Below are 18,430 nucleotides of genomic sequence, written 5' to 3' on the forward strand. Positions count from 1 at the left end.
CAAGAACCAGCCCATGCTCTTCTTTAATTCCTAAAAATTGTAATTATTCCATCCTTGAAGGGACAAACCTATGTTCCTATGGAGAAGATTTATTCCTAATTCTTTTGGGAAGTTTAAAAATGCCAGTTTCATTTTAGTGTGCTGTATCAGAGAGGGAGGAAACCAAGAAATAATTCCTAAATCATTTATAGGGTGTTTTAAAACACCAGTTAGTCACTAAATGAGAGGGAGATATTTCAGTGTCCGTGTGGAGAGGGAATCTCTGGTTGTAAGGATTATAAATCTCTTACAGTTTATAATCCGTTAATCATTTCGGATTTATAAACAATTTATACTACTCAGAATATAAAGAATAAGTTTTACCTGCAATTAAAGATAATTTCTTAGTTTGTTTTCCTGCATGAAAAGAGAAACTCAGGGCCGGGAGGGTTTTGGTGCAACCACCTGGAATTTCCAGCAGAGCTGGAAGGTTTTCCTTAGGGAAAAGGGAGCTTGGAGTCAGGAATTGCCTGGCCTGAGCCTGAGGGTGTTGTGCTGTGGCTCTGCAGGTGGATGGGGAGCTGGAGGCGCTGCTGGAGAACGGGGAGGGTCTCTCTGATAAAAACCAGGTGCTGAGCTTGTCCCGGCTGATGGTGCGGATCGAAACCCTGGAGCAGAAACTCACCTGCCTCAAACTCATCCAGGTGAGGAGCGGCCTGGGAAGGGGAGGGATCCACGTCCTGTTCCATGGCACCCTCAGAGGAACAGGGGGGTGTGGGAGGCAGGTCCTGCCCCCGTTGCTGCATCCCAAGCTCAGCTGAGCAGCTCCAGGATCCGTTATTCCCTGGTATGAGCTGTAGTGGTTGGAGTGGTCCTGCTGCTGGATCCCTGCTCCACTCCCAGCAGTTCCAGCCACTCAGCCTGGGCTGCTCAGGTGCCAAGTTCTGGCTCTGTCATGGCTTTGACCATGATCCCAGTGGGGCAGTTTTCCATGGAAGTGTCTGACTGTTCCCATGTCTGGCTCTCCAGAACACGCACTCGCAGTCCTGCCTCAAGTCCTTCCTGGAGTGTCACGGCTTGTCCCTGCTCTGGATCTGGATGACGGAGCTGGGCGATGGCAGAGGAAGCACGGCCAACAACCTGAAGCTGCAGCTGGAGGTCAGTGATTCCCTGGCACTGGGAGCTCTCACGGAATCCTCGAGGTGGCAAAAGCCCTTTAAGATCGGGTCCAGCCCTTCCCCAGCACTGCTGAGGCCACCACTCACCCATGTCCCCGAGTGCCACATCCAGGGCCCTTAAATCCCACCAGGAATGGTGACTCCAGCCTGTGCCAGGGCTGGCCAGCCTTTTCTGGGGAAAAGGATTTTGGCAGCTTTGCTGAGTGCTCAGGATCACGAGGGTTTTCTTTTCCTTCTCTTTTTTAAAATACAAATCTGTGCCAAGTGTTTGTGGAAAACAACCTCAGGTGCCTCAGAAGTACAGGCCTGAAAGTTCTGCCCTCAGGCAGATCCTTAATAAACGGAAGGAATTTGCTCCTGTGGTTTTCCTTAGATTCCTGACATAGATTCCATGAGCCAGACTTGAAGGTTGTTGCTGTTGCTGTTTATTCCGTGCTGCAGCACAGAGAATTTGAGATCCTGACAGTCCAAAGTGGGGCTGGAATGTTTCAGTTTTCCATAAACAATTTGGGATTGGATGCCCAAAGACTTCTGGAAGTTCAAGGTCATTGTGTCCAAGCCGTGCCTGATCCCCGCCTTGTCCCCAGCCCAGAGCACTGAGTGCCACCTCCAGGTGTTCCTTGGACACCTCCAGGGAACCTCCCTGAGAGCCCATTCCAATGTTTACCAGCCCTTTCCATGAAAAAACTCTTCCCAAAATCCATCACCCACGACCTGTGACCGTCATTAAATAGAAGAGTTCAGATATTTAGATTTTAGATCTTGGGATATTGGGAAGGAATTCTCGGAAAGATTTAAATCAGTGGTTAAGAAAGAATTAATGCCTCCTGTGAGGGTGGTGAGGTCCTGGCACAGGTTGTCCAGAGAGGTTTTGGACTTCCCATCCCTGGAAGTGTCCAAGGCCAGGTTGGACAGGGCTTGGAGCAGCCTGGGGTGGCGGAAGGTGCCACTGCCCATGGCAGGGAGAACTGAATGAGCTTTAAGGTCCCTTCCCACCCAAACCAGGATTTTACGATCACTTTGATAATTCCAGAGTTAATTCTTCCTGAGAAAAGTGAGTGATTCCAGCTTTAAATCCTGCTGGCTCTGACAACGCCCTGCTTGTCCTCGCCCTTAGATCATGAAGACCCTGGAGCTGCTGCCCATCCCCACCAAGAACATGCTGGAGGAGAGCAAGGTGCTGCCCGTCATCCAGCGCTGGGCTCAGACCAAGACGGCGGTGCCGCAGCTCAGCGAGGGCGACGGCTACTCCAGCGAGAACACGTCCCGGGCCCACACCCCCCTCAACACCCCCGAGCTCTCGGCCAAGCAGGGCGGGGAAGGCGACACGGACACCCCCAAGAAGTTGGTGTTCCGCAGGCTGAAGATCATCAGTGAGAACAGCATGGACAGCGCCATCTCGGACACCACCAGCGAGCTGGAAGGGAAGGAGGGCAAGGAGGACCTGGACCAGCTGGAGGCTGCCCCAATGGAGGTGACAGAGGAGCAGCAGCAGCAGCAGCAGCCCCAGCCCGAGACCAAAACTGCTGTGGAGGCACCGGTGGAGAGCAGCAAATCCCAGCCTGCAGAGCTGGAGGCCGAGCCCGAGGCAGAGGCCAAGGAGAGCAATGGAGCGAAGCTGGAGGAGCCCATGGCCATGGAGACACCATCACAGGATGAGGAGGAAGGAGTTTCTGACGTGGAGAGCGAGAGGAGCCAGGAGCAGACGGATAAAATCATGGATGTGAGCGACTTGGCCACCAGGCTGCTCGACAGCTGGAAGGAGCTCAAGGTAAGAGGCAGCTCCGTGCAGCTCCAGCACCTGGAGCTAAGGAAAACCTGGATTTGGTGGGGGTGTGGTGCAGATGGGGCTGGTTTGACGTCTTTTGGTCAATATTTGGTAACTAAATGGCCTTTTCCACACAAAAAGTGCTTTCTGTGTAAATCCTCTGGTGGCAGCTGCCCTGGGTGTGACCTGAGAAATGTCCAGGTGCTGGTGAAACCCGTTGGGTTTGGGCACTCAAGGACACCTCTGTCATCCCCTTAGACTTCCAGGGAAAGGGCAGCTCTGAGGGACTGAGATTCCCATGAGCATTTTGGGTGGAAGCGACCCACATCCCTAAGTGTGGAAACAGATGGATGGACTGTCTGCTCCTGAATTCCACCCTTGGAAGTGTTCAAGGCTGCTCCTAAATGGCCCATCCCTGGAGATGTCCAAGGTTGGACAGGGCTTGGAGCAGCCTGGGATAGTGGAAGGTGTCCCTGCCCATGACAGGGAGTGGAATTGGATGATCCTTAAGATTCCCCCCAACCCGATCATTCTGGGATTCTCTGAATTGAGTTATCCCAACATTCCCAGCTTTTCCTGTCCTTTCAACCTCTGCTTTTGATCTGCACCGTGTGGAGCCTCCAGAGAAGGCTCTGTTGGCCATGCCAAGTTCTCTCAAAGGCAGTGTTGGGTCATCCCCTGGGTGTTCACACTTGGAAGTGCCCAGATTTGGGTGTTCTTTGGGACTTCAGTGCTTTCACTCCCATCAAGGTCTTCTGGAGCAGAAAACCTCTTCAAGAGAAGGGCTTGGTGGCTCCTTCTGTCCTCTGGAGTTGTGTCCTGGTTCCATAGGTGGCCAATGGCATCTGCAGCCAACAGCTTCTTTTTGGTGGGATGTAGGATGACATTCCAGTAATTGTTCTGATTTAAAAGAGGAAAGATTTAGCTCAGGGGTTAAGAAAGAATGAATTCCTCCTGTGAGGGTGGGCAGGCCCTGGCACACGGTGCCCAGAGCAGCTGTGGCTGCCCCTGGATCCCTGGATCCAAGGCCAGGCTGGAGCTTGGATCACCTTGGAATAGTGGAAGGTGTCCCTGCCATGGCAGGGGTGTCCCTGGATGTCCTTTAAGGTCCCTCCCCATCCAAACCTTTCCATGGCTCTGTGGATCTCACTCTTCACTCAACACTTCAGCCATTCCTTGGGTTTCTTTAGATCTTTGGAAACTCCTCATGGATCCGCTGCTCCTGCAGGATTCCATGTATTATTTCATATTCCTTACATTCAGGGGCAGCAGGGCTGGGAGCCTCTTTAGTAAGTCCAAACCCAGCGATTCCTGAGGATCCAGCAGGAATTGATGGCACTGCCACAATTCCAGCTTCTTGTGGGCTTGGTGGGACTTGGAGGCTCTTCTGCCCTTCTTTATTCAACCACCAGCCCAACTTTAATCACTGGGAGTAGTTTTAAGCAAACTCATGTTTTCTGATGCATCGTGGAGCTGAGGAGTTTATTTACCCATTGACTTTGATAATGAGCAATGATTGAAAGAGGTTAATTAAAATAATGGGTGTTAATTGTACTGCAGCACCAGCACAGGTGGAGGAGATCTCACCTTAAGCTTTGCTTGTGCCATTTTTGGAGCTGCAAGCACCAGGATTTAGAAATGCAGAGATTCCCAGGAGAATTCAGGGACATTTTACCTCAGTCTGAATTTTTTGGGAGGATCAGATACTCCTGAACCTGCACGGATTTTGGGCACAGTCATTTGTGGCACAGATCCTGGAGGGGAAGGAGTGGGGGTCAAACATATTTCTGTAGAGAGTCTGGGTCGTGGTTTGGTGTTGTCCTTCCTTTTTTCCAAGTGGATCTGATCATTTACCAGGTTTGAATTTGCAGACTTGGTGTGGTTTTCCTCTCGAAGCGACACCGTCAGGTTGAATTTGTGGTTCGGTTGGGAAAAGTCCTTTCCCATTGTTGCCAAGAGAATTAAGGTTGGAAAAGACCTCCCAGATCATGTCCAACCTGTTTTAAACTAAAAGTTAAGTCAGGCCCTAGTCCTGCTCTGCTTTGGAGACTTGTTTTGGGTGTCCAGACTGAGTTTTCCCTTTGGAATAGCTGTGCTCCCTTCCTCACTCATGTACACAGAACAGTGCAGAGAAAATGATAAAATATTAATACAATGTGTGAAATTTCACAAAACTCCCCCAAAACGTTGGTTTAAGACCAAATCTGATCTGATGGTGTTGTTTTATGCCCAGGATTTGTGTTTTCTTTGGAGCTTGGAGAAGCTCAGCTTGGGAATCTACAGAATGTTGTTGGAGTTGTGGTGGGACCATGGAGTCCCGACACATTCCCATATTTTAGGTGTGGATTCTCATCCTCTCTGTGTGTTTATTAATGAACCTCAGGTCGTGCTCTGGTTGTAGGGATGGGGTTGGATCTCATGAGCTTGGAATGATCCCAGCAAATCCACCCCAAAAAAGCAGGATCGTGACACGGGGCTGTGACAATTCATTTCTCTCAATAAAACAATTGTAGGGAAACTGGGAGCTGGGAATTTCTCCTGTCCTGGACTTTTTCATGGCTCCAGGAGTTAACTGCCTCTGTCCAACTCTCACCTCATAAGGTGCCACCAAAGCCCACCCCGGATGTCTAAAAGACGAATCCAAGCTAAAGGGGGATGGATAATTCACCCCCAGGTGCCTTTCCCAGCACATCCAAGCTCTGGAAAAGCCGGGATTTTGGAGTGGTGGAGCACCTGGCCCTGTCTGGGGGGTGGGAGGGTCGGAAACGTGGTGACTTGAGCGCTGTCCTCTCCAGCCTTGCTGATGACCCCCTTGTAATTTCCACCGTTTCCATCCAGCTTCTCCGGGCAGCCAGAGCTGACCAAGGGGCTCCTTTTCTCCAACTCCGTGCGGAAGAAGGGAGAGGACATAGCGCCAAGAGCCGGGAAGATGGTTGGGAAGCTGGCTGATGCATGAGCAGTGTGATAGGTGAAAGGAGGACAGAGGTGGTTAACTCGGGGATGCCGACGTTATTTTGGTGCGTCCATTGCCGGCAATGGACGTCGCTCCGGGGAAATCCCAGCTCCTGGCCTGAGAGGATTAAGTGAGCTTGATTTTTTTCTCTACCTCTACACACAGGACTTGTAAGTCCTTCCAGGGCTCCGTGAGGAGTGCTGGCCACGGCCACACCCCTGGCACGACACACACTCACATTCCCGGCGGGATGAGTTTTCAGCCCGGGCTCGTGGGCGCCGTTCCCGCTCTCCGAGGAAGCGCTGCATGGCTTCTCCCGGGCTGAAAACTCCCTCCCAGGGCCAGAACACCTGCAAGGGCACAGGCCGAGGTTCCACCTGGCGCTTCCAGGTGGATTGTGCTCAGGTAAGGCTCCGTGGCCCGACCCGTGCTGGAGGTGACACGTGGTGTGATGGCCGACAGACCTCTTGGAATGACAGGAACACGCCGTAGGGACGAGCTTGGGAAGCTCTTCCCAACGTCCTCTTGAGGGCTGAGGTGGAGTAGCTGAGCTGAGGGGCAGAGGTGATGTTTTGGTGCTGCTCTGCCTCACGTGGGACCGAGCTTTGGGAATCTTCCCCCACCCCAGAGGAGGCTCTCACCTTCTGGGAAAGGGCAGATGGGAGTTGTGGCTCTGAGGATCCACAGGTCCTTTCCTTGTGACTTGGAGAAGGTCTTGGTTTTAGGAAAAATCTTTTGGAAGAGCCAGTCTTGGGTTTAAAAGGTTTTAGTTGGATACTTCTGGCCTTGCGAGTGTTTGTGGTGACTTGGAGCTCAAGGCTGAGTCCTCACCCTGACCTGGGCCAAAGTGGACTTTTATTTGCACTTAATAATCATGGAATCAGGGAATTGGTGGGGTTGGGAAAGCCCTCAGAGATGTTTGAGTCCAACCATCCCCCAGCACTGCCAAGGCCACCACTGCCCCTGTCCCCGAGTGCCACATCCACAGGGATTTTGAATCCCTCCAGGAATGGGGACTCCCCCTGCCCTGGGCAGCCTGTTCACTGCTGGACAGCCCTTTCCATAAGGAATTTCCCCAGTATCCCACCTGAGCCTCCCTGGAGGCCATTTCACCCTGCATGGGACATCTTGGGTGACCAAAGGCTGCTGAGCTTCCATCTTCCCCTGGGATGATCTTTCCAAGTCTCCTCTGTTTTATCCTGGTAAAGCCCTTGAAGCTGCTCTTGCCTGTCCCTCTCCCAGTGAAGCCATCCTGGAGTGCCTGGATCCGACTCCGTCACACACATCCCGTGCTTTAATCAGGAATTTTATAATTTGTTCTAACTTGGAGCAAGGAATAGCTGGGGAGAACAGTGGGATTGGGGAGCAGCCAGGCCCTGCTTTGCTGTGGGATCCTCTGGCCTTCAGGCAGGGATTTGTGGTGTTGGTCCTTCCTCTTGCCCTGCTCCATCCCTTGGGGTCACGTTGGAGCTGCAGGGGAAAAGGAGGAGAGGAGAGAGGAAGGGAGGGAAGAGGATCCAGCCTGGAAGGGGATGGATTTGGTTGCATTGTTCCTTCAGCAAGTCAGCGGAAGTTCATGGAATCTTAGGATAAACTCATGGAATCATTAAGGTTGGAAAAGACCTCCAAGGTCATCGAGTCCAGCTGTTAGTTCAGGAATGACTGGCAGCTGAGGGACAGATTTGTGGAGGAGGTTCCATCCAGACACAATCTGCCTCTCCCATGTGGAATCCTTTGAGCCGTGACTCCATCCTGCAGCTCCCTTCCCTTTCCCAAGCCAAGGATGGGTCCTGCCTGAGGCGGGACAGCCTCAATCCCATTTTCCCCCCCTCTTTTGTGTCGAACAGACCCGTGTCACTTTTCCTTCTGCATTTAATTTTGCCTGCAGTCCCTTCCAAGTTGTGCTGGGAGCTCGGGAGCCGTTTGGAGCCCGTTGGGGGCGGCCGCGCTGATTGGGGAATTCTGCAGCTCCGAGCCGGCAGATTCCCTTTCCAAAAATAAAATCGGCTTTTCTTGAGAGTTTCCCCAGCCTGGTCTGACCACCATCTGCTTTTCATGGAGCAATTTGGACAAATCCCTCCGTTTGTTCCTGGTTCAAAGCCTTTGCTGCCTCCATCTTCCCACATGGAGTGGATGCTGGAGGCTCCGTGGAGCGGAGCCGGAGTTTCTCTCCAGCAGCACGGAGCTCGCTCCCTGCTCATCATCACCTCGGATTTGGGGCTTCCTGGGCTTTGTAGGGCTGGCCAGTTTGTTGGGGTGGATCTGGAGTGGGCTCCCCACTGTCCTGGTGAAGCTAGAGCAAGGCGTGTTCCAGGATTGCCAAGTCCCCTTGCTCCAGGTGCTCCGTATCCTCCTTCTCTTCCCACTGAGCCTTTTCCCAGTGATTTCCATTCCCCATCCTGCTCTTAACTGGGACAGGTCTTCTTTAGGAGCTTTTTTAGGGACTTGGTGTAGTTTAGCTCTTCCCAGCACTTGCGTTGTCCTGGGCATCCCTGGTGTTCATCCGTGATCCCATTCTGCTCCAGTTCATCCATGATCCCATTCCTTGGTGGCTCCTCATTCCCCCCAGGGCATCCCTGATCCCATTCCTTGGTGGCTCCTCATTCCCCCCAGGACATCCCTGATGTTCATCCATGATCCCGTTCCTTGGTGGCTCCTCATTCCCTCTGGGAACAGCCAGGGCAGATTTTGGGGGATTTTTTGGGATGTGCTGCTCTGAAAATGAACATTTTTAGGAGTTTAACCTGGGAAAGAAAGAAAGAAAAGAAACCTGGCAGAACCCATTGGTGGAAGAGGATTTTGGGCCTTCAGATCCTGCCCCTGTGGTCACCTCTGTCCCACACGAGGGAGGGAGAGGCAAAGTCATCCCTGCCATCCATAGCTGTGGAATTCTGTAGGAAAAAAATAAAATTAAATCCATGGATGATGGCTGGATGGGGCTTGGAGCACCCTGGCCTGGTGGGAGGTTCCCTGCACGAGGGGAGGGTTGGAATTGGATGAGCTCCAAGGTCCTTCCAGCCCAAACCATTCCATGATTCCATGATCAGACGTTATATGGATTACATCATTTATAAATGTATAAATTCTGTATAATTATGGGTTCATCCTGCATCCCTCCCCACCCCAAACATGGAGCTGCTGTTTTGTTTCTTTACATTTCATCTGAGAAAACTGGATTTGGAGTATTGTAGCCCATAGCAAACACATAAATAAATGTTAAAAAATTTTATTTGAAGGGCATTTTCCAGGAATTTCAGTGCCTCTCTTTTTTTTTGTAGAGGCTTCAAACTCCATGTGGTGTGTTTGAGCTCCACAGAAAAGCAAAAATATCTTTAAAAACCTAAAAATCTTGGCCCAAATCCCTTTTTTTGAGCCAGCAGCAGCACTTTTGAAGTGGTTTTGCCTCGTGGACAAACCACAACAGGGTTTCTTCTCCTTCCCTTTTTTTTTTTTTTGCTGAAGGAAATTCTCATTTTTAGCCCATCCAGTGCTGGGGGTGCACACGTTGCTAATGAGCCCCCTGAGCCACCCCTTAATTAATTCCCAAACAGCTTCAAAAACTCGAGGAATTTAAATAAAAGAGGATATTCTGTGAAATCTGAGAGTCAAGTCAAGGTAAACTCCACATTTCTGAGCATGTGGAAGCTTTAAATTCCCAGCTGGAGCAGCCTTCACCCCCCAGGAAATGTCAAATCCATCTTTTTTCCCACTCTGCCTCTTCCAGGGCCTAAATGAAAGGATATTTTAGGGAAGGTGCTCTGGGAAAGCTGGAATGTCAGCACAGCTCCCCAGAACAATTCATTTGTGTTAAACTGAGCATCTCCTTTAGGATTTAATGTTTGGGGTTTTTTTTGGGATGCAGCTGCTGCTCCAGCAGGGATGTTCCATCAGGCACCAACCAGCTGGTTCATCACATCCTGCTGGAAATTACTGGGAATTCTTGGGAATACTGTATTCCTTCAGGGAAGGAACAGAGCAAGGGCTTGATAGAAGCTGGAATTAAACAAAAATCAGCTTTCTTCCCCAGCCTTCCAGTGCTTGGAGAGTCAGGAATGCTGTAAAACCTCTGTAGGATCATGGACATCACAGAGGTAAAATGGGATTTACCCTGGGAATGACAGAATATTCCAATTAAAAATACAATGGAGCATGGGAAGGGGCTAATAAACCTCATTTCTTACTTGGGGGGATGCACAGTTGGTTCCAGTGACATGGGAAGGGCTGTTCCTGCCCAGTCCAGGGGGTTTAACAAGGACATTGTGCTAAGCCTGGACCTTAGGGAAGTTCTGGTCCTCATTCCCAGCTCTTCTTCCCTCTTTTCCCACGCTGCCATCTCCACCTGGAGTTGCCAGGACCTTTGGGACCATCCAGTGCCACCCCTGCCATGGCAGGGACACCTCCCACTGTCCCAGGCTGCTCCAGCCTGGCCTTGGGCACTGCCAGGGATCCAGGGGCAGCCACAGCTGCTCTGGGAATTTCATCCCAGCCCCTCCCCACCAGGAATTCCCAGTTCCCAATCTCCCATCCATCCCTGCCCTCTGGCAGTGGGAGCCATTCCCTGTGTCCTGTCCCTCCATCCCTTGTCCCCAGTCCCTCTCCAGCTCTCCTGGAGCCCCCTCAGGCCCTGGCAGGGCTCTGAGCTCTCCCTGGAGCCTTCTCCTCTCCAGGGGAACATTCCCAGCTCTCCCAGCCTGGCTCCAGCCCTGCAGCAGCCCCAGGTGTGCCCTGTGCTGAGGAGGGGCTGGGTGAGCAGAGGTTTGGGCTTTGCTGCAGGCTCTGAGCTCAGCAGCTTCAGCAGCCCCTCGGTCACAGAGGTCACTCAGAGCTGCTCCTGCTCATTTCCCTTGGGATGCTCCCCCATCAGTCATCAGACCTTGGGAAGATGATGGAAATGGGACCCTGTCCCCAGGGAGGCTCTGGGAGAAGCCCAGGGGTGTCCATGAGCGGGGGAGCAGAGCCATGGAGTGTCTCCAGGCAGAAGGGATCTGTTGGGATCACCCAGCCCAACTCCCTGCTCCTTGCTGGGCCAGCTCAGGACAGGGACAGCAGGAGCTGCTGCTGGGACACTCTTCCATCCCCTTGGAAGGTGTAGGATCCTATAGCTCTTTGCCCAGAATTCACTGAAATCCATCAAAAATCAAACGCTGAGCAGAGGAAATATATGGAAAGTGCCACAAAAATTCCAGAACTTTCCTTCAAGAGACCCTTTTCTGGTGGTTTATTGTTGATGTGTGATTTATGGGATTCTTGGCTGTTTGGGGTGGTTTTGGGAGCAGCTGGAATTCTGACCCTGCTGGTGGCTTTTCCACAGGAGGTCTATCGCATCCCGAAGAAGAGCCAGGCAGAGAAGGAAAGCAGTGGTAAGTGCTCCCCTCCTCCATGGTTTCCTCTGCTCCCATGAAACTGCTTCCTTTTCCCAGGTGGGAATGTCAGGGGGTGTTCTGCCTCCATAGCTCCAACTCCTGGAAAACAGCTCCTGGGAATAGGGAGGATAATCTGAGCGGTGGGTGAGGAGAGATGGGGCCCTGAGGGTGACAGGGAACAACCTGGAATCAAAATCATGGAATTGGTGAGCTTGGAAAAGCCCTCCAGGTCTGAGTCCAGCCATCCCCCAGCACTGCCAAGGCCACCACTGATCCATGTCCCCAAGTGTCACCTCCACATGGCTTTTCAATCCCTTCAGGGATGGGGACTCCACCTTTGCCCTGCCCCTGGCCATCCTTTTCCATGAGAAATATTCCCAGTATCCAGCCTGAACCTCCCCTGGCGCCACTTGAGGCCGTTTCTAAGAGAGGGGAGCTCTTAGCACCCAAATGACAAAAATTCCCTCCCTTCTTTCCCGTTCTCCCAACAGCTGACCGTGGGAGAGAGCCGGCCGGGCTCCGGGATCAGACCCCCACTCCCAAGAACCCCATCCTGAGCCGGGAGCGGGATCCGGAGCGGCAGAGCCAGAGCAAGGAGAGGAAGAGACGCAGAGATTCCCTGTCCCCTCCGTCCTCAGCCTACGAGAGGGGGACAAAGAGGCCAGAGGACAGGCAAGTGGTGGCAGGGAGCTGCCATATTCCAGGGATCTGCCACGTTCCTGGGTAAAACCTCCAGGAAAAACGGGCCTGGAGATCTTTTGGAATCTCCCCGGGAAGGGGATGGGAGTTTTGTCCTGGAGGAATCCTGGTGGTGAGATTCAGTCCTGGTGGGAGTTGGGTGGTTCCTTGGTGTTGGTGGCTTCTCTGGGATAACCTGCACCTCCATCCTCAGGTGTGTTTTGGGAATGAGGTGGGAAATGAGGGAAGCTGTGCCAGCTCCTCACAGAAATTACGGATCATGGGATGGTTTGGGTTGGAAGGACCTTAAAGCCCGTCCAGTCCCACCCTGTGCCATGGGGACACCTTCCACTGTCCCAGGGTGCTCCCAGTCCTGTCCAGCCTGGCCTGGGACACTTCCAGGGATGGGGAATGCAGGAATTCCAGGATGCAGCCCTCCTAATGCAAAGAGCTCCCTGGATCCTTCAAAACCCATTCCCTTCTCCTGCTCCATCTCTTCCCAGTGTGCTGGGGATTGATCTGAACTTGGAGCAATCCCTGCTTGTACAGGAGGGAGCAGTGCCCAAACCAGGATTTCTAACTCCAAATGTTCCCTGACTTTTAGGTTTTTCCCTAAAAAACCTGTGAGGACAGCAGCCCAGGGGGGTGTGATCCCAGCAGGCTCCTGCCTTTCCTTGGGAATGGTGGCATCACTGCCAGGGCTGAGCACGCGATTCCTAATGAAGAGAAGGAAAATATTCCGTGTCTTGCAGCTCAGAGAGAATGGAGATTGTGTTAAAGGCAGCAGAAATTCCATGGAATTTCCTTTAAAGAAGTCACTTCTCCGTTGTCCCTCTCAAAGCCACTCCATAATTAGGGAACAATTGGTGCCGAGTCAGCCAGACGAGGAAACCTCGCGTTGAGCTGAGCTGGGAAAGTTGGAAACATCTGGATGAAAAATACAGATGTAAATCTATCCCTCTGTAACGAGGCTGGAAACATCCCCAGGAAGGAAAACCTGGATTTTTGGGGTTGTTTTAAACAGAACAAGCGTTTTTGGGTGAGCAGCTGCTGCTCTGCCTCTTCCCCCTGTGCCGTGTCCTTGTTGGTGAGGGACCAAATTCCTTCTCTGGGAATGTTCTCCCCACTCTGAGCATCCCTCTCTGTTATTCCAAGGATTTAATATTTTGGTTTAAAATAATCAAATAGATGGAGAAAGGAACGCTGAACCCTCGGTTTCCTTCTTCCCACTCCCTCCATGGCAGCTGCTTCTCTTCCAAACTCTGCAGGCAGTGCCAGGAAAGACTTTAATTAGGGAAATCAAACTCCTCCCGGCAATGAGGTTCCCATTAACGGATCCTGCAGCTCCTCTGGGAGTGCCTGGAAACAGCTCCAGCGGATCTGTTGGTAGCAATGTGCTTTTGATATGTAAATGGATCCCAGGAACACAGAATATATGGAGAATATCCTGGATGCTTTGTAGAATCCATTCTATTAAGGCTGCAAAGCATTTTTCCTTGTAATCCCTGTTTTACCACACTCATAACGTCTGGAAATATCCACCTTTGATCTGAAGTTTTCCTTGCTTGGGCTTTGATCAAAGTCCTTAGCTTTTTTTTCCCCTCCTCCTTTAATTCCCTGGAAAAATCCCTCCAGCTGCTGCATGTCTTGGGATGAAAACTCTTAAGGAATTAAAAAACCCATCCACACCATTATTTTTTGAAGCTGAAGCTGCGGTCTGGGAATGAGCAGAATTCCAAACAGGAATGTGCTGCTTGTGATTCCCTTGTTCTTTGCTGTGTCTGCAGCTCCCATGTGGGGTTTCTGGACTGGAAGGATGGAATTCTCACCCCAGCACTGGAATTTGGGGGGGAAGGTGATTTTTGTGAGTTGCTCCTGTTTGGGAGCCTCTTCCAAATTCCTTGCTTGTCCTGCTTGGGGAAAACATGGCAGAGTGTTTCCAGCAGGGCCTGTTTGGGATACCCTGCAGATTGTGACCTTTCCTTGGGTTCTCTTGGAGATGTTCCCTCCCTCTCCAGGTATCCCAGAGCAGCTCCTCCAGACAACTTCTGTGGCATCCTTGCATCTCCATCAGCACCAGGCTGACGTTGGCCAATCCACTGGGATTGTTCATCCTCTGCCCTGGCTCCCTGTGGATGAGCAGGACCAGCGGGTGTTCCTCTTGAGTTGGTCAAACAGCTGGAAAAAAGGGAATGTTTTTAGGAGTTCATGCTGTTGTTGGGCATTCCAGGTTTTCCATGTCCCTTTTGCTGCTGGAGCCCTGGACCTGCAGCTTCCTGAGGCCTCACGGGTGCTTTCCCTGTTCCCTCTCTCCAGGTACGACACCCCAGCGTCTTCCAAGAAGAAAGTCCGGCCCAAGGACCGCAACAAGCTGTCCACGGAGGAGCGCCGGAAGCTCTTCGAGCAGGAGGTGGCCCAGCGGGAAGCCCAGAAACAGCAACAGCAGCTCCAAAACCTGGGAATGACGTCCCCGCTTCCCTACGACTCCATGGGCTACGGAACGCCCCACCACAGCTTCATGGGGTACCCACCAGGCTACCCCATGCAGGCCTACGTGGATCCCAGCAACCCCAACGCCGGCAAGGTGCTGCTGCCCACGCCCAGCATGGACTCCATGTGCTCTCCGGCGGGATATCCCGAGCATTCCCAGACTCTGGTGGGGCACACGGTGGAGCCGGCCCTGAGCACGCCGCAGCCGGTGCCCGTGGTGCAGCACGTGGCCACCACCATGGAGGTGACCACGCCGCAGTACGTGGCGCAGGGCGAGGCCGCCGTGGTGCACCAGGAGGCCAACGTGGCCGTGCTGCCGGTGCCCGCGGCCGGGGCGGTGCAGAGCCAGAGCTACGGCGTGTGGGACTCCGGCCAGCAGCCCGCCGTGGCTGTCCAGCAGCCCTATTCCCAACCTGCCCAGTCCCAACCTGCCATCTACTACCAGGGCCAGACCTGCCAGACCGTCTACGGAGTGACCTCGCCCTACTCGCAGACCACCCCGCCCATCGTCCAGGTAATTCCAGCTGGGATCGCCCACCGAGCCAGGGGAGCCAGCTGGGAAAACACTTGAGTTACTCACTCTGTGCTTCTCTTACTGGAGCATCTTCTTAGCTCTTCCCGGGGAGCTTCCTACCCCAGAGTAGGAGGAGAGCACATTCCAGGGTATTTTCTGTCTGCAAATGGCATAGAGTGGAGAATCATGGAATCCTGGAATGCATGGGGTTGGAGTGAACCTTAAAGAGTGTCCAGTGCCACCCCCTGCCGTGGCAGGGAGACCTTCTCTTATCCCTGATTGCTGCAGGCCCTGTCCAGCCTGGTCTTGGACATTCCAAGGGGTGGGAGATACTGAGCACATCCAGAGATGGGAGATACTGAGCACATCCAGGGAAGGGGGATACTGAGCACATCCAGGGATGGGGGATAGTGAGCACATCCAGGGAAGGGGGATACTGAGCACATCCAGGGATGGGGGATACTGAGCACATCCAGGGATGGGGGATACTGAGCACATCCAGGGATGGGGGATACTGAGCACATCCAGGGAAGGGGGATACTGAGCACATCCAGGGATGGGGGATACTGAGCACATCCAGGGATGGGGGATACTGAGAAAATCCAGGGAAGGGGGATACTGAGCACATCCAGGGATGGGGGATACTGAGCACATCCAGGGATGGGGGATACTGAGAAAATCCAGGGAAGGGGGACTTTTAGCGCATCCAGGGATGGGGGATACTGAGCACATCCAGGGAAGGGGGATAGTGAGCACATCCAGGGATGGGGGATACTGAGCACATCCAGGGATGGGGGATACTGAGCACATCCAGGGAAGGGGGACATTCAACACATCCAGGGGTGATGATTCCATAGTTGTTGGGGACAATCAGGAATTTGCAGCTTGCAGGAGTTTTTTGACTGAATGGAGATTTGTGGATAAAAGCTGAGGAAATGAGTAGAACATAGATGTGGGAGCTCACCTTCCACTGGCTTTTAGAGGTAGATTCTGGAGCTAACAGAATTAATGATATTAGAGAAATCTGAGGATAGTATTAGGAAGGAATTCCTAGCTGTGAGGATGAGGAGGGATTGGGATGGAGTTCCCAGAGCAGCTGTGGCTGCCCCTGGATCCCTGGAGGAGTCCAAGGCCAGGCTGGATGGGGCTTGGAGCACCCGTCAGGTGGAAGCTGCTCTCCTGCAGTGAAGGTTTTTTTGGGAACAGCAGCTGAGTGTGATTCCCTGTTCCAGAGCTATGCCCAGCCAGGTCTCCAGTACATCCAGGGCCAGCAGATCTACACAGCTCATCCACAGGGAGTCATCGTGCAGCCCCCCACGGCCGTCACCACCATCGTGGCGGCCGGCCAGCCCCAGCCCATCCAGCAGGTGAGCATCCAAAGGGATGGGGTGGGGGGTTTCCCATAGGATAAAGAACTCCTGGGGCACCTTTTGTGACCCCTCCCAACTTTCTGTTCATCCCTTCCTGCAGCCAGAGCTGGTGGTCACCAACAACCTCCTGGATCTGCCTCCGCCTTCCCCTCCCAAACCCAAAACCATCGTCCTCCCTCCCAACTGGAAAACAGCCCGGGATCCTGAGGGAAAGATCTACTACTACCACGTGGTCACCAGGTGGGTGTGGGCATCGCTGACCCTGTCCCCAAGTGCCACATCCACATGGCCTGGAGGTCCCTCTGGGATGGTCACTGCACCCCTGTCCAGGGACAGCCCTTTCCTTGAAGGAGTTTTCCCAATATCCAACCTGAACATCCCCTGGCACAACTTGAGGCCGTTCCCTCTTGTCCTGTTCCTTGTTTTTTGGGAGAAGGGCCAGCTCCCACCTCCATGGGAAGAGACACGATTTTCCCAATGTTTTTCCTACACCTTTCCCATCAGTTTTGGAAAGAACCAGTTTTTTGATCAATCCTTAAGAATTTACCTGAAATTAAAATGAATGTTAAGCTTCTAAAAATAATTGTTTTAAAATTTACAACTCCATGGGAGGTGTGGATGAGGATCCACCTCTGAAGGGATTAGCAGGAATATTTTCTTCCATATCCATTTCCTGCTGTCAGTTGTTGCTCCTGGCACACATTTCCCTGCATCCATGAATCTTTTCCATCTCTCTCTTGGATTCCTCCCTGCTCCCTGGCACACAGCAGAGCAGGAGACCTTCAAACACCTGGAATTCAAAGCAGGGGAGCAGGAATTGGTGAACTGTGTTGTTTGGCAGTCCCGGGATGCGATGAGGAGACCCCAGGGAGCCTTGGTGGAGGCTGAACCTTCCCTGGGCTCTCTGCTGGGATGTTCCCACCTTTCCACGCTGGGAATTCATCCTGGTGATGAACATCCTTGATCCCACAGTGTCACCATGGTAGAAAATGGTGCAGATTCCCTTTTTTCTGTCCTTCCTGCTTGGTTTTAACCTTCTCCAACTTAGAAATCTTCAAATCAAGAGCAAGGCTGTCAATTCCACGTGTCAGGAATTCTGATGGAATCTGGATGTCCCAGTTGATGGGATAATCCGTGAGCAGGTCCCAGTTTCTCTGAGGAGGTGACAGGGGTGTGTTCTCCTTGCTCCAGACAAACCCAGTGGGATCCTCCAACCTGGGACAGCCCCGGGGACGAGGCCAGCCTGGAGCACGAGGCCGAGATGGACCTCGGCACCCCCACGTACGACGAGAACCCCATGAAGGTGAGGGGACAAATCTTTGGGATACACCATGGGATGGAGGGTCCCTGTGGAGCTGGGAGGTGGCAGGGGGACAGAAGTGACCCCGGATCCTTTGGAGTGGCTCCGCTGGCCACACTCAGGGCTCGGCTGTTCTGGTGTTGAATGGACACCGGACTCCCCTCAAGTTCTGCCCTGGGTTCCAGCCTGTGTGTGGGGCTGGCCAGAGAAGTGGGAATGAGGGGGAGTAACTCTGAGAAAGGACAAACTAAGGGTGTAGCTCAGGAGCCTTTCCCATACCTTTCTCATTCCTTAACAAGCTGGAGAAAATCCATGGAAAGAGAGGAGTCAATTCTCCCGCTGCTCCGGTGCTCCCACATTCCCGGGATTCTCCTGGAGGTGTTGTTTGTCCTGCAGCACCCAGGAGCATCCCACGTGGCTGCTGTTGCCTTTCCATGTGCTGCCAGGATGCCAAGGGTTAATCCCATTCCCAGAACACTTCTGAGTGCTCCAGCCAGGAATCCTGGCAAGTTCACTCTGATGAAATTATGGACAAATATTTGTCTCCCTGGAAAAAAGTTAATTGGAAAATGAGCTCAGAGCTGGCACTCCCTGCTCAGCCAAGGGGCTGTTGCTTCCAGAGGGGAACCCAGGGAAGCCTTTTCAAGGATTTTTATCCCTGGATCAGTGTCACATTTATCCCATGACATTTTGGGATCTTGGGGTTGCAGGTATTGTTGAAGGATATTGGGATTGAGCAAGAAAATGTTAATTGCAGGCTCCAAAGGGAGATTTGAAGCTGGAATTGCTGAGAAATGCATCCCTGTGGAGGGATGAGCTGAAGTTCATCACTTGAAG

The 18,430-nt window shown here is 52.6% G+C and overlaps 1 protein-coding gene across 3 annotated transcripts in view; it reads left to right on the forward strand.

Moving 5' to 3' along the window:
- SETD2 (SET domain containing 2, histone lysine methyltransferase) overlaps positions 1 to 18,430 on the forward strand; it is a 50,520-nt gene that overhangs the window by 25,412 nt on the left and 6,678 nt on the right. For 2 of the 3 annotated variants that reach the window (XM_050971668.1, XM_018909103.3), the window contains 9 exons: positions 549 to 683; positions 1,009 to 1,137; positions 2,275 to 2,928; positions 11,190 to 11,238; positions 11,733 to 11,913; positions 14,236 to 14,923; positions 16,156 to 16,290; positions 16,394 to 16,533; positions 17,485 to 17,596. In XM_050971668.1, coding sequence (XP_050827625.1) covers positions 549 to 683; positions 1,009 to 1,137; positions 2,275 to 2,928; positions 11,190 to 11,238; positions 11,733 to 11,913; positions 14,236 to 14,923; positions 16,156 to 16,290; positions 16,394 to 16,533; positions 17,485 to 17,596 — 2,223 coding nt within the window. Of the gene's footprint in view, positions 1 to 548; positions 684 to 1,008; positions 1,138 to 2,274; positions 2,929 to 5,763; positions 6,009 to 11,189; positions 11,239 to 11,732; positions 11,914 to 14,235; positions 14,924 to 16,155; positions 16,291 to 16,393; positions 16,534 to 17,484; positions 17,597 to 18,430 lie in introns of those variants that run through there. The other variant, XR_007777014.1, reaches the window with a different exon arrangement.

The sequence above is a fragment of the Serinus canaria genome, chromosome 2, assembly GCF_022539315.1.
Source record: "Serinus canaria isolate serCan28SL12 chromosome 2, serCan2020, whole genome shotgun sequence".
Taxonomy (NCBI): domain Eukaryota; kingdom Metazoa; phylum Chordata; class Aves; order Passeriformes; family Fringillidae; genus Serinus; species Serinus canaria.